At 42.8% G+C, this 13,488-nt stretch overlaps 2 protein-coding genes across 9 annotated transcripts in view; one reads left to right on the top strand and one right to left on the bottom strand.

Moving 5' to 3' along the window:
* LOC129829209 (formin-like protein 1) overlaps positions 1 to 3,992 on the top strand; it is a 65,809-nt gene extending 61,817 nt beyond the window's left edge. The window contains exons 22-25 of the mRNA XM_055890866.1: positions 408 to 509; positions 747 to 851; positions 999 to 1,107; positions 2,764 to 3,992. Coding sequence (XP_055746841.1) covers positions 408 to 509; positions 747 to 851; positions 999 to 1,107; positions 2,764 to 2,864 — 417 coding nt within the window. The 3' untranslated portion in view covers positions 2,865 to 3,992. The remainder of the gene's footprint in view (positions 1 to 407; positions 510 to 746; positions 852 to 998; positions 1,108 to 2,763) is intronic.
* An 86-nt stretch (positions 3,993 to 4,078) lies between these two features.
* LOC129829207 (SRC kinase signaling inhibitor 1-like) overlaps positions 4,079 to 13,488 on the bottom strand; it is a 55,152-nt gene continuing 45,742 nt past the window's right edge. For all 8 annotated transcript variants that reach the window (XM_055890857.1, XM_055890858.1, XM_055890859.1 and 5 more), the window contains one exon: positions 4,079 to 12,652. In XM_055890857.1, coding sequence (XP_055746832.1) covers positions 12,494 to 12,652 — 159 coding nt within the window. In that variant the 3' untranslated portion in view covers positions 4,079 to 12,493. The remainder of the gene's footprint in view (positions 12,653 to 13,488) is intronic.

Genomic DNA, 13,488 nt, shown 5'->3' with positions numbered 1-13,488 from the left:
GCCCTTTTTATATCAGCCGATGTCACAAAATGCTATACAGAAACCCAGCCTTAAACCTCAAACAGCAAGCAATGCAGACGTAGAAGCCCGGTGGCTAGGAAAAACTTGAGAGAGGCAGGAACCTAGGAAGAAACCTAGAGAGGAACCAGGCTCTGAGGGGTGGCCAGTCCTTTTCTGACTGTGCTGGATGGAGATTATAACAGTACATGGCCAAGATGTTCAAACGTTCATAGATGACCAGCAGGGTCAAATAATAATAATCACAGTGGCTAACCTAGTAACAGTTTTATTGCACTATACTAAATTAATTTAGGAGAGGCTAATAATATTTGTAAAACAGTACTGCTACAGAAAGCAATGAAGTACAGTGTAATGGAGGTATGATCTTTTCGTCTCTCTCATTTTAGGATGTGTATGAATCAGCGGTGGAGTACTTTGGAGAGAACCCTAAAACCACACCTCCCTCCATGTTCTTCCCCGTCTTTGTTCGGTTCATCAAGGCCTATAAGGTTAGTCGCCACATCGACTGATTACGTTGTTCGTTGATTCAATTCATTCAATCGTTCATACAGTACTTACACAGCCGACTATTAAAACGTAAGTACGTTCATGTATCAACATAGACGAGCTGAGCTCTTTGCCACACATCAAACCGTAACTGTTGCATTAATGTGACAGTGTTCCATACATAAATGATTACAAATGTCTTTATAACCCCCCCCCCCCCCCCCCCCCCCCCCGGGCAGCTAGCAGAGCAGGAGAATGAGCAGAGGAAAAAGCAGGATGTGCTGTCCAGCGAATGGAAAACTGGGCCACTGTCAACCTCGCCTAAGCCTGAAATATCCCAGAAGGTAGTCCGTGACACATTACCAACCACGTAGGAACGATAAGACACAGGGAGAGTTGACTCACTCCACTTACCTTCAACACGTGTATAATTTAGACCCCAACTCTTTTTGCCTGCCCTTCGACCCCCCCCCCCCCCCACCCTCCCACAGCAGGTACCCATAATGCCCCAGATGGATCTGATAGCGGAGCTGAAGAGGCGGCAGGTGACCCCCCTGGTTCGGGAGGGCAAGGATGGAGCCATCGAGGACATCATCACAGGTGGGCCTGGTGGGGTCAGGGTTAATGGGTCGAGGTCTCCAGTACACTCATTGTGTGTGTGTGTGTGTATATATATATATACACACTACCGTTCAAAAGTTTGGGCTCACTTGGAAATGTCCTTGTTTTTGAAAGAAAAGTTTAAAAAAAATGTCAATTAAAATAACATCAAATTGATCAGAAATACAGTGTAGACATTGTTAATGTTGTAAATTACTATTGTAGCTGGAAATGGCAGATTTGTTTATGGAATATCTACATAGGCGTATAGATTGTGCATTGTCAGCAACCATCACTCCTGTGTTCCAATGGCACGTTGTGTTAGCTAATCCAAGTTTATAATTTTTAAAGGCTAAATGATCATTAGAAAACCCTTTTGCAATTATGTTAGCACAAAAAAACTGAAACTGAAAACTGTTGTTCTGATTAACGAAGCAATAAAACTGGCCTTCTTTCGACACGTTAAGTATCTGGAGCATCAGCATTTGGTGGTTCGATTACAGGCTCAAAATGGCCAGAAACAAAGAACTTTCTTCTGAAACTCGTCAGTCTATTCTTGTTCTGAGAAATGAAGGCTATTCCATGCTAGAAATTGTCAAGGAACTGAAGATCTCGTACAAAACTGTGTACTACTCCCTTCACAGAACAGCACAAACTGGCCCTAACCAGAATAGAAAGAGTAGTGGGAGGCCCCGGTGCACAACTGAGCAAGAGGACATTATAGTGTCTAGTTTGAGAAACAAACGCCTTACAAGTCCTCAACTGGCAGCTTCATTAAAAAGTACCCGCAAACACCAGTCTCAACGTCAACAGTGAAGAGGCGACACCGGGATGCTGGCCTTGAGTTGCAAAGAAAAGCCATATCTCAGACTGGCCAATAAAAAGAAAAGAATTAGATGGGCAAAAGAACACAGACACTGGACAGAGATATGGCTTTTTCTTTGCAACTCTGCCTAGAAGGCCAACAGTTTTCAACTGTGCTAACAATTGCAAAAGGGTTTTCTAATGATCAATTAGCCTTTTAAAATGATACACTTGGATTAGCTAACACAACGGGAGTGATGGTTCCTGATAACGCGTGCTTTTCTGTAGCCTTTTTCCATTTCCACAAATACATCATAACTAACTGTCGTCATGCAATATCCACCACCACCTACAATATCCTGTTGCATCTGTCACATCCACATTCATCTTCTCCCTTCAATCCCTTTTTTCATGTCATTCCCCTGTGCATATCTCTCCTCCCCCATGGTTATGTCTTCACCGTCACCCTCTCCTCCCTTTATCTCTCTCTGTCTCTCTCTCTCTGGGGTTTTCAGCTCTAAAGGCTGTGCCCTTCACGGCTCGCTCTGGCAAGCACGCCTCTCGCCTCTTCTGCGACTCTGGCTTCAGTGATGACAGCCCTACATAGTCCCCTCAGAATTGTATAGGTCTGTCTTTCGCTTTCTCTCTGTCTCTGGAGATGCCTGTGTCTCCTGTGCACACCACGAGAGTGTAGCACTATGTTTCTCTGTTTGTGGATCTCTCTGTCTCTTGATGCAGTCGTCTGTCTGTCTTTGTTTGCGTGGCGGTGTCACTACAAAAGCCTGTTTAGACCAGACTTGTTCCGTGTTGTGGTCTCACAGTGCTGTTGTTATCCATCACTATCCCTGCTAGACCTGAGGAACCAGCCGTACAGAAGGACAGACGGGTCCCGAGTCAGCGCCAAGTGGAAGCCCAGACAGAAGCTCCAAGTTTCCTCCGATATCTTCCTGTGAAACACTACACACACACACACACACACACACACACACACACACACACACACACACACACACACACACACACACACACACACACACACACACACACACACACACACACACACACACACACACACCATTCAAAGCATCACCCTCATTTAAATTCATTGACATAGAGCGCACACAAACTTGAAATAGCTCCCCTAGGCTTAGCCCAGCATGGCAGGTGATTGGTTCTACCTGTGGTTCTACCCACAGCAAACCTCCATCCTCTAAGTAGAGCTTTAGGAATATTAGACTGTGAGGTGCTGTCTCCTAATACCCCTCTGATCCACAACAAACACCTACAGTAAATACGCTCTATTCCTCATCATAAACTGGGTGATTCGAGCCCTGAACGCTGGCTGGCTGAAAGGCGTGGTATATCAGACCGTATACGACGGGTATGGCAAAACATTTATTTGTACTGCTCTGATTACGTTGGTAACCAGTTTCTAATAGCAATAAGGCTCCTTGGGGGTTTGTGATATATGGCCAATATACCACGGGCTAAGGGCTGTGTTCTAGCACTTTGCGTTGCGTCGTGCCAAAGAACAGCCCTTAGCCGTGGTATATTGGCCATATACTATAACCCCGCAAGCTTTATTACTGAAGGAAACACTTCCTATTTCTACATAATGTTAGTGGAGTAAGGGCTTGGCCATGGATGGACTTTATAGTTCAATGGAATGATTTAAATGAGAATCACCCTCATTCTCCACAATCTTCATTTGAGCTTTAGGACCTGTGTATGGGAGGTTCAGCACTGACAACAATCAGTGAAAGCTAGGCAAGACTCTACATTTGTCTTTCATAATGAATAATTTATTCTATTTGTGGTACTCAGATGGCTGCAGATTGTCAAACCCAATAACTGCTGTATCTGGTGTAAAGGCATATTGACCTGTCTGTCTGTCTGTCTGTCTGTCTGTCTGTCTGTCTGTCTGTCTGTCTGTCTGTCTGTCCTAGGACTAGTAGGATTACAACAGCTCAGAACGAAGCTTAGAACATTAATTGTATTATTTTCAAAATATTTGAATGGGTAACCCTTTCTTTGTTTCACTATTTTGGGTTTGAACTAATAAATATTTTATACTGTGATTGTCAGCTACTTTATAACATCAGAAGTTATGAAACATGAAATTGGTTTGGAGTTCATTTCAGACCCTGAATGAATTTCAATCAAATCCTTTCTTGTATAAGAGGTTCACTTTTATTGTCACAAAAACACAACAGAGAGGTACAAAAGCAGCAGTCGTTGTTAAGTACCATAGTTGATCTTCTCACACAAAGCGGCAACAGTTCTTTCAGTATGTAGAATTGGCGTAGCATTTGCACTGTTAGTTGGTCTTTAGCGTAGCGTATTGCTGTGTCATTCTTCTTCAGTACTCATCAACAACACTTATCTCACACGCACAGCAAGAATCACTCTCGGAATAACGGAAGTTGCTCTACGATGTTTTCATATCTTTTTCTTAACATCAACGTTGACAGTGACATTTGTTTTGACTGACCCTGTTGCACATGATACAAAATCTATTATCCTGTACAATGTTTCATCTAATATACACTTACAGTTATACACAGAGGAGAGGTATTGACAGAAGTAACAACCTTTTGTTGACCCAGCGTGCAAATTCCGGGAATGTACAGTATGTGCATGCTGTTTTGGATTACGTTTCTCTCGAACAACAACAAAAAGAAATTCACATAAAAATCCATTATAAGTAACATCTTCTCGGTCTATTTACATGATTTATAACACCCACAGACTACTTTAAACAACCGCACATTCATCGAGAAGCCATATTGTACATACGATATTGTTTACTTTTGATTAGGATAGAGGAAGACAGATGTGGGTAGTCACCAGTGATTACTTGTAAAGAGGGATGAGGAAATGTGCTCTGGGTCTCTCTATTTCTTTCGTTCCCTCTATCCGTGCAAGCTGAGTGTAGTGCTACTTTATTAAGTAGTTCACAACCCTCCGTCATTGATTTCTATTGTTTCCCAAACAAGCCTCCCAAAGGTTTCAGAATTTTCACAAATGTCACCGCATGTGTTCTTTGTATCCTGCCATGAACCATATTAGTCTATTGACAAGAAATGATACTAACAATTTGCTGAATGGTCTAAGTAGTAAGGAACCAAAATGATGGCAATAGAAAACAAAACACACAACAAATTCATTTACAGAATACATGTCTAAAATGTGGTTATGAATCCTCTTTTCAAGTATAAAAATACAGTCTTGATAATATAAAAACATAGATGAAGAATGAATTATGTACATGATATAATCACTGCAAACAATACCTAATACCTATTGGGTAGTATACTATTTTCTCACAATACAGTATATCTCTATGATTTAGATTATTCTGAGGTTAATTGCATGGTCTTTATTTTCATATTAGCTCATATTTCTATATTTAAAGATGAATAATACATTATATTAATGTCTAGGATTTACCAAGGGGATGTTCTGTCTCCAATTATGTATATTTTTTGTGCCAGTGGTATATATTTGTGCACGGAGAGCTTCCATGGCAATATTATTGCACTTTCCTCCAGCAGTTTCAGACAGCACATAACCCTTCTGTGGGATTATCTGACTTGCATTTAGTGGAGTGGTAAAAAAAAAACTGTTTAAATGTTGTCACGTATAAAATCTTGGGATGGAAATCTTCATATTGCTGTGACAATGGTGGCTAGTGTATAAAACGGTGCTAATGAGTCCAGAACCTTTCACATTATGGATAGAGGACCCGTGTTTACTGTGGGATTTTAGGATCGTTACGTGTTCAATTTGCAACATTTGGTGTCAGAAGTGGGATCCTGTGCTGAATCTTGCTGTCCACCATTTTACCTTCAGTGTTTATCCCAGTACTCATACTGACCATGATAGCAGAGGATATACAGCAGTTGCCCTCAGACATGGAAGAAGAGAGCACATTGCTCACATGATCTCTATCTAACTCCTATCCTAACCTACTGCAATAGGGTGTCTGGGAAAAGTCTGCAGTCTGCAGCTTTTTCTGTTGCATTCTCATCTTTTGTTAAGGGTTTTAATAGTGTTTTAAGATCACATTTGTTTTCCCTGTTCTTTGGTGACTCCTTCCAGATAGAGACAGACCAGGGTCAAGCTACTGACTTGGTCATTGGCTATCTTGCATCTATGTGGTCACATGGGGTGCTACTGTATGCTTCAGCCAGTGCAGTGCATTTCCCCTGACTGGCCACGGGGGGATGCTGTGTTTGGTGTATCAGCCCGACAGCTCCTGTCAAGATCTGAGCCATGTGGCTGTCGCTAAGCAGAGCATGGGCAAAACTGAGGAAGTGATGCTGTGATCAGTACTGCACTGCTGTCAGGACTTGAGGACGGGCTACCTGGCCCGATGCAGCTTCTCCACAGTGGATAGGAGAGGAAGGGGAGTTGGGAGAGGAGAGGAAAGGGAGGGGTGAAGCGAGAGGAGGAGAAGAAATACGGACTGCAGAAGGAGAGAGGAAGAGAAGGATAGGAAGAGGAGTAGGTAATGGAGGAGCTATACTCTAGAGTACAGGATAATAGGTGTCCTCAAGTTACATGATCTTTATAAGTGAAGGCCGAACTCTCCTTTTACCCTGGTTAACCCGAGGCATACTTTCTTGCTCTGTGATTGGTCAATTATGTTTTTGTTTGCACTTTTGCCCTCGGCTGCTGGCTCGTTTGGACACGTACAGGGCTAAAACCCAAAGCTACTATTGGCTGTTGGGATCAACCCAAACAATCCTCACCCCTGAAACAACACACATTTTCAATGAATTGGTCATGTCTGAAACAGTTAAGATGCTTTCTTTGTCCAAATGAATGGAAATGAATTATCCCACCGTCCCTTTGCTCCTACAGGGGCTTCTCCATAAGAGCCTTGGAGACCCAAACAAACAAACCCAAGGAGAGAAAAGCCAGCGCTGAGCCTCTCTCGCTGACACATTTGGACACAACATCAAGCTCAATTGGATGCCAATGCTAATGAATTGCCTTGGCCTTTAGCGAACAAGAGATTTCCTCCTACGATTAGATGTCTAAGGGCCCCCACACCGCTGCCACATTGGTTTACAAATCCAACCGTTCAACGGGGCAAAAGGGTTAAGGGGAGAAACAAGACAAAAGCCTACGATTAACGACGCAGACTTCCCATTAAGCCAAGAGCATAGACAAAGGGAGGTAGAAGAGAGGAGAGGCGTGCCTTTAAGGATGCCAAGAGAGCTGGTTGCACTGATGTAGATTTAGATCAATGTCATCTATATTCTGGCTCTATTCTCCTCATGATAGATGGGGCTGGGGTGTGTCCTTGGGAGGCCCACTGCTCAAAGTGAGATAGACTGGGCGGGATGAAGAGCAGTAGAAGCCGACACTAGCTTTGGTCTACATGGGGCATGGAGGTTATAGATATGTACATTCAGGACCTTCAACGTGGGGAGAGGAAGGAGCAATTTGTAATTGTGGAAGGAGCACTAGGGGCAAACAGTGCAGCCTGGTCTCAGAGCCGCAGAGTCTCCCACAATAACTTCTGCTAAATATGTGTATGCGACCGATAACATTTGATTTGATTTGAATATGCTATACACATTTCCGAGCACCTGTCAAGACATACGATCTGTACTAATGGTCTAGTTGCTTTAGACAGAAACGGAAGTAGGGAGGTTGGTCGGGTAGGATGGGTGGGCGTATTCCGTGACAGTCTAGCAATCCAAAGGTTGTGTGTTCGAGTTGCACCGGGGACAACTGTAGCATTTGAGCTTCCTCTAACCCCAATTCTAACCTTAACCCTTTTCACCTAACCCGGTCGTACAATTCGTATGCTATAGTACGACCCAGGTAAGACGTACTACACGTCGGTATATCTGTAGCTCTTGGAGCCTGTATCACAAAATATCCTTTACAAAGACATGAACAGACAGGTGCACCATCCCCCCCCGCAGAAGATTGAGGGATCCTCCCACTTTCTGCCATCCACGAGATCCTCCATTCCCCAGATAAATCGCATTCATATTGGATCATTAAAAAAGGATTCATGCCAAAATCATCCATTCAGGTGCCAAACAAAAAGTCCACCTATTCAGGAGCGATATAAAGGACAGCACCTGGTCATCGCCTTTTGGCATTCCTTCAGGACAGGTATTGGAACAGTGAATGTAGCTATAGCACTGTGTTGAGACAATGTCCACACAATGTCCTAAGATATCAAATAGCAGAATACCAACTAAGCCTTTTTAAAATCAGATAACCCAAGGCATTCGCATGTTGTGCACACACAAACTTCACTTTTGTTGACGTTAACAATTTTTCAGCTCGTGCACATTTTCCCCTCAGGATAAAATAAAGGGGGAGGGGGGTCTTGGTTAAATCCTATTGGTTCAAAAATGACCTCATTGGTTCATGTCTGAAGCAGTCCTGTATTGTTGAAAGAATGAACCTAACATTATGCATTACAGTACACAAAATAGCCTACCCATGGGGGTTTTAATTTACCCACACTGCACATACAGGTCACACAGATGCATGTGTGTCCAATATATTCAACTGACTCCAACATACAGTATATTAATTCATATTATTTGCATATGTTAAACATATAGTTTAAGTTGAACAGGTCTTTTGTTTGTTTGGTCACAGACAGTTTACTACATTTTACTGACCCAATTGCCTAGATATATATGACTGTATTTACTGTATGCTACAAACATCAGGTCGGACATTTAATAAAATACATAATCTGCACCAGAAGAGGACTCACTTTTGCAATGAGCGTAATCTGCACACAAAAAAAATCTGCACAGTGTAATGACCCGAATAAACAGCATCCGCAGACTCAGGGGGCATATTTGACATCATGACAACATGGGGATAGGGAATGAAGGTACACTTGGAGGCATACGCAATCCCACACAATTGAGTGGTTTCCAGCAAACAGCATAAATAGCAGCCTGGTCTCATAGGCTAGATTTAACATAGTAAATATAAAATCGGGACCATTAAATGAGTATGATATGTTACGTTTGGTATGGTTACATAAGACAGAAGGTTACATTTAAGGCCAAAACAAAAGGAGGGTGGTTGGTTTAACGCGAATGTCTGGCAACCCAAAGGTTGTGTGTTTGAATCTCATCACGGACCACTTTAGCATTTTAACTAATTAGCAGCTTTGCAACAACTTACCATGTTAGCTAACCCTAACCTTAACCCTTTAACCTAACACCTCACCTTAACTTTTAACCCTAGCTAACGTTTGCCAGCTAACTAACGTTCATGTTAGCCACCTAGCTAACATTAGCAACAACAAATTGTAATCCGTAACATATCCTACATTTTGCAAATTCGTAACATATTGTACATTTAGCAATTTCGTAAAATATCATACGAAATGGTTGAAGGACATCCACAAATAATTACATGCCAACTTTTTACTTTTTAGATTTGCATGTATTGTTAGATATTACTGCACTGTTGGAGCTAGGAAAATAAGCATTTTGCTACACCCACAATAACATCTGCTAAAAAATGTGTATGAGACCAATTTGATTTGATTTGATTTACCATACGAAATCGTAACATATCATAATAAATGCAGTTCTCGGATTTATGTACAGAATAATACGAAATGCTCTGAGACCAGGTTGGGAATAGACATGAATACTAATGCTTGGTGTGTATTCCTCTAGTGTCAAATAAAGGTTAACATGTTAGCCATGTGCTAACTACTGTATTCACTAATGGGCATTGTTGTGAAGCGCACTGACCTCTCTGGGAGGTCATCTTCTGCACTTGTATGATACTTGAATGTTTTTTACACGGATTCCAAGTGGTTTCTGACTCCTTTCACCCCAAAGAGTGAAGTATGGTTTTTGTTCTGGTGCAAACCTTGTGCTTCACTAAAATGGATGTGGTTACAGCTTTGGTGGTGGATGAGATTAATTTGCCCCACACAAGGTAAAAACCTTTCAGATCTGATCAAGATGAATGTAGAAGTGCATCAATCCAGCCATCCGAAGCGAGTTGAACCATGGCAACATTTTGGGGCTGTTTTTCAGTCCAACGGGTAGTCTTTTGAACTCTAATAGCCTGGGAATAGACCCCCTAAGCCTAAAGAGCACCACATGGGGCCTGTTTCTTAGAGTTCAAATGAAGTGACCTCTATCTTAGTTAGCTAATGGAGTGTGGATTATCCCCGTTAGGGTAATGAGAGGATTGGGTTGACTGGCTCAGGACAGGTGCTAGCTGGAACGGAGTGGCTTTCTATGTTATCTCTACCTGACTTTGAGAGCTGCCAGAAGGTCCTTTGTGAGGGACAGTTTGGGCTGAGGTGGGACAGATCAGGTGGGACAGATCAGCCTACTGGGTTGGAGTGCCTGCTGAACCATGTAAGACTGCTGCTTCAGAGAGGAGGGAGGAGGGCTTCAGTCAGAGTCCGAAGTTTGGACACACCTTCTCATTCAAGGGTTTTTCTTTAATTTTACTATTTTCTACATTGTAGAATAAAAGTGAAGACATCAGACCTATGAAAAAACACATATGGAATCATGTGGTAACCAAAAAAGTTTTAAACAAATTCTTCAAAGTAGCCACCCTTTGCCTTGATGACAGCTTTGCACAATCTTGACATTCTCTCAACCAGATTCACCTGGAATGCTTTTCCAACAGTCTTGAAGGAGTTCCCACATATGCTGAGCACTTGTTGGCTGCTTTACCTTCACTCTGCGGTCTAACTCATCCCAAACCATCTCAATTGGGTTGAGGTCGGGTGATTGTGGAGGCCAGGTCATCTGATGCAGCACTCCATCACTCTCCTTCTTGGTCAAATAGCTCTTACACAGCCTGGAGGTGTGTTGGGTCCTTGTCCTGTTGAAAAACAAATGATAGTCCCGCTAAGCGCAAACCAGATGGGATGGCGTATCGCTGCAGAATGCTGTGGTAGCCATGCTGGGTAAGTGTGCGTTGAATCCTAAGTAAATCACCATCACACCTCCTCCTTCATGCTTCACGGTGGGAACCAAACATGTGGAGATCATGTAGAAATCATCCGTTCACCTACTAATCAGACCTAAAGGATTTCCACCAGTCTAATGTCCATTGCTCGTGTTTCTTGGCCCAAGCAAGTATCTTCTTCTTATTGGTGTCATTTAGTAGTGGTTTCTTTGCAGCAATTTGACCATGAAGGCCTGATTCACGCAGTCTCCTCTGAATAGTTGATGTTGAGATGTGTCTGTTGCTTGAACTCTGTGAAGCATTTATTTGGGCTACAATTTCTGAGGCTGGTAACTCTATTGAACGTATCCTCTGCAGCAGAGGTAACTCTGGGTCTTCCTTTCCTGTGGCGGTCCTCGTGAGAGCTAGTCTCATCATAGCTCTTGATTGTTTTTGCGACTGCACTTGAAGAAACTTTCAAAGTTCTTGAAATGTTCCGCATTGACTGACCTTCATGTCTTAAAGTAATGGTGGACTGTCGTTTCTCTTTGCTTATTTGAGCTGTTTTTGCCATAATATGGACTTGGTCTTTTACCAAATAGGGATATCTTCTGTATACCACCCCTACCATGTCACAACACAACTGATTGGCTCAAATGCATTAAGAAGGAAAGAAATTCCACAAATTCACTTTTAACAAGGCACACCTGTTCATTGAAATGCATTCCAGGTGACAACCTCATAAAGCTGGTTGAGAGAATGCCAAGAGTGCGCAAAGCTGTCATCAAGGCAAAGGGTGGCTACTTTGAAGAATCTCAAATATAAAATATAAAATATTTATTTACACTTTTAAAGTGTCTACATGAGTCCATGTGAAATTTCATAGTTTTGATTTATTCACTATTATTCAACAATGTAGAAAATAGTAAAAATAAAGAAAAACCCTGGAATGAGTACTGCAAGTGTGTCCAAACCTTTGACTGGTACTGTATTTGCTCCAGAGAAACATTGGAGGTGTGATGCACTTTGCTTTTTTGTTCTGCCTTTCGTTATTTCTGTCCGTCTGTCTTTGTCGTTCCTACTTTTTCCATATTCTCATCTCCGATGAGGAAAAAAAGGGCAAATATTCAGAGAAGTATTACTTTTCCATCTCCTGACCCTCTCACTTTTGGACTGCGGTTTAAATGACTCAGCTGGAGACAGAATGATTCAGCGATTCAAATAAAGAAAGCGGAGTCAGACAACCGTGGTACTGTAGGACCATCATCTACTTGGTGAAATGTCAGGGGTTTGGCATTGAGATGTTCAACTATTCCATGGCATAATCGAGAAGTGCAGTTTAGGTGCCACTTAGCTTGTTAAGTGCACAATACCTCCATGACCTTACCCTCCTCAAAAACATCAATACCAGCCAATGGGATAGAGCACGCTCAGTACACAATCCATTTTGGATCCAACCACAGCTCAAAGTCAAATAATATAACAACCAACATTGGTGATTTCCGATGAGCCCGACCCTTATCTCTTCACCTTACATTTCCCACGGATAACATATTGTATCCCAGTAGTTGCCCAGACAGCTGTGAGATGGGGCAGTTGTCAATGTCAAAGGCCACCAGAGCTGTTCTGAAGAGGGCTTACTCCTCTGAGGGGCATTCTAGAAGTGGAATACCTGCTGCTGGCCCTGGATCTTGGGGAAGTCCTCTCTCTGCTTCCTGGTCTTGGGCCTCTCGAGGCTGCCTTGCTGAAGGCTCTTCAGTCTAGCCGCTACAGTTGACTGGGCTCCCTTGGATCCCCCTGGTGAGTTGCTTGCATTCTACAGAAGGACAATGAGCACGAGGAAGGTTATGGTCATATTTGAGATGACATTTTGGCTAGAGCCCTAAGCAGTGCACAATATAGGAAATAGAATTTCATTTTGGGCGCAGACAGTCTCACTGGTGCTGATCAGTTTTGCCATGTAAGGGTTTGTGTTTTGAAAGCTGGTCCAAATCCAGCAGATCAATTCTGTTAACCTGAAAGCGGCTGAAAGCGGCTGCTTCGCCTAGTGAGATGTGTCTTGTTTTGATCTGGGAGCGATAAAACGAGACCTTTACAGAGATAAATGTGTCATTTGAGCAGTAAGAGAGCTCTGACACTTGCCTTAGTCTGTCAGCAAACCTTGAATTGAAATACGTTATTCCACCTTAACACACTCCATGCAGTATACATGTCATTCCAATATGCACGCCAGAAATGTGGGACTGTCAGTCCTCATAACAGTTAGTTTGTTAGAGAATTAGAGCACAGCTTAGCTAGAATACTGAATGCAGTTCAGAATGTAGAATGCAGTCAGTGGAATTAGCAGGGGGGGGGGGGGTGTCATTAGCAAAGTGAGACAGGGGAGTTAGAGTGAATGGAGTTAGACAGTATATGTTTGGTAGTCGAATCCGACAAGATAAGCACTATGCCGTGTTTTCAGCCCAGAGAACTTCTGCATCAAGCAGAGTTAGAGGAGAATCTCCATGATCAACGGGCATGTTAGTGGCCCTCGAAGAAACAAGTGCAGTGGAACAGCAGTGACTGAAGCAGGGGGAAGAGGACAGGAGACAGTAGGGTCGCAGGCACTGCAAAAGAAAGTGGGCATTGTGGGGGGGGGGGGGCTTAAGGTTT

The sequence above is a fragment of the Salvelinus fontinalis genome, chromosome 30 (assembly GCF_029448725.1).
Source record: "Salvelinus fontinalis isolate EN_2023a chromosome 30, ASM2944872v1, whole genome shotgun sequence".
NCBI classification, from domain to species: domain Eukaryota; kingdom Metazoa; phylum Chordata; class Actinopteri; order Salmoniformes; family Salmonidae; genus Salvelinus; species Salvelinus fontinalis.
This window is presented reverse-complemented; position numbering and strand designations above follow the sequence as displayed.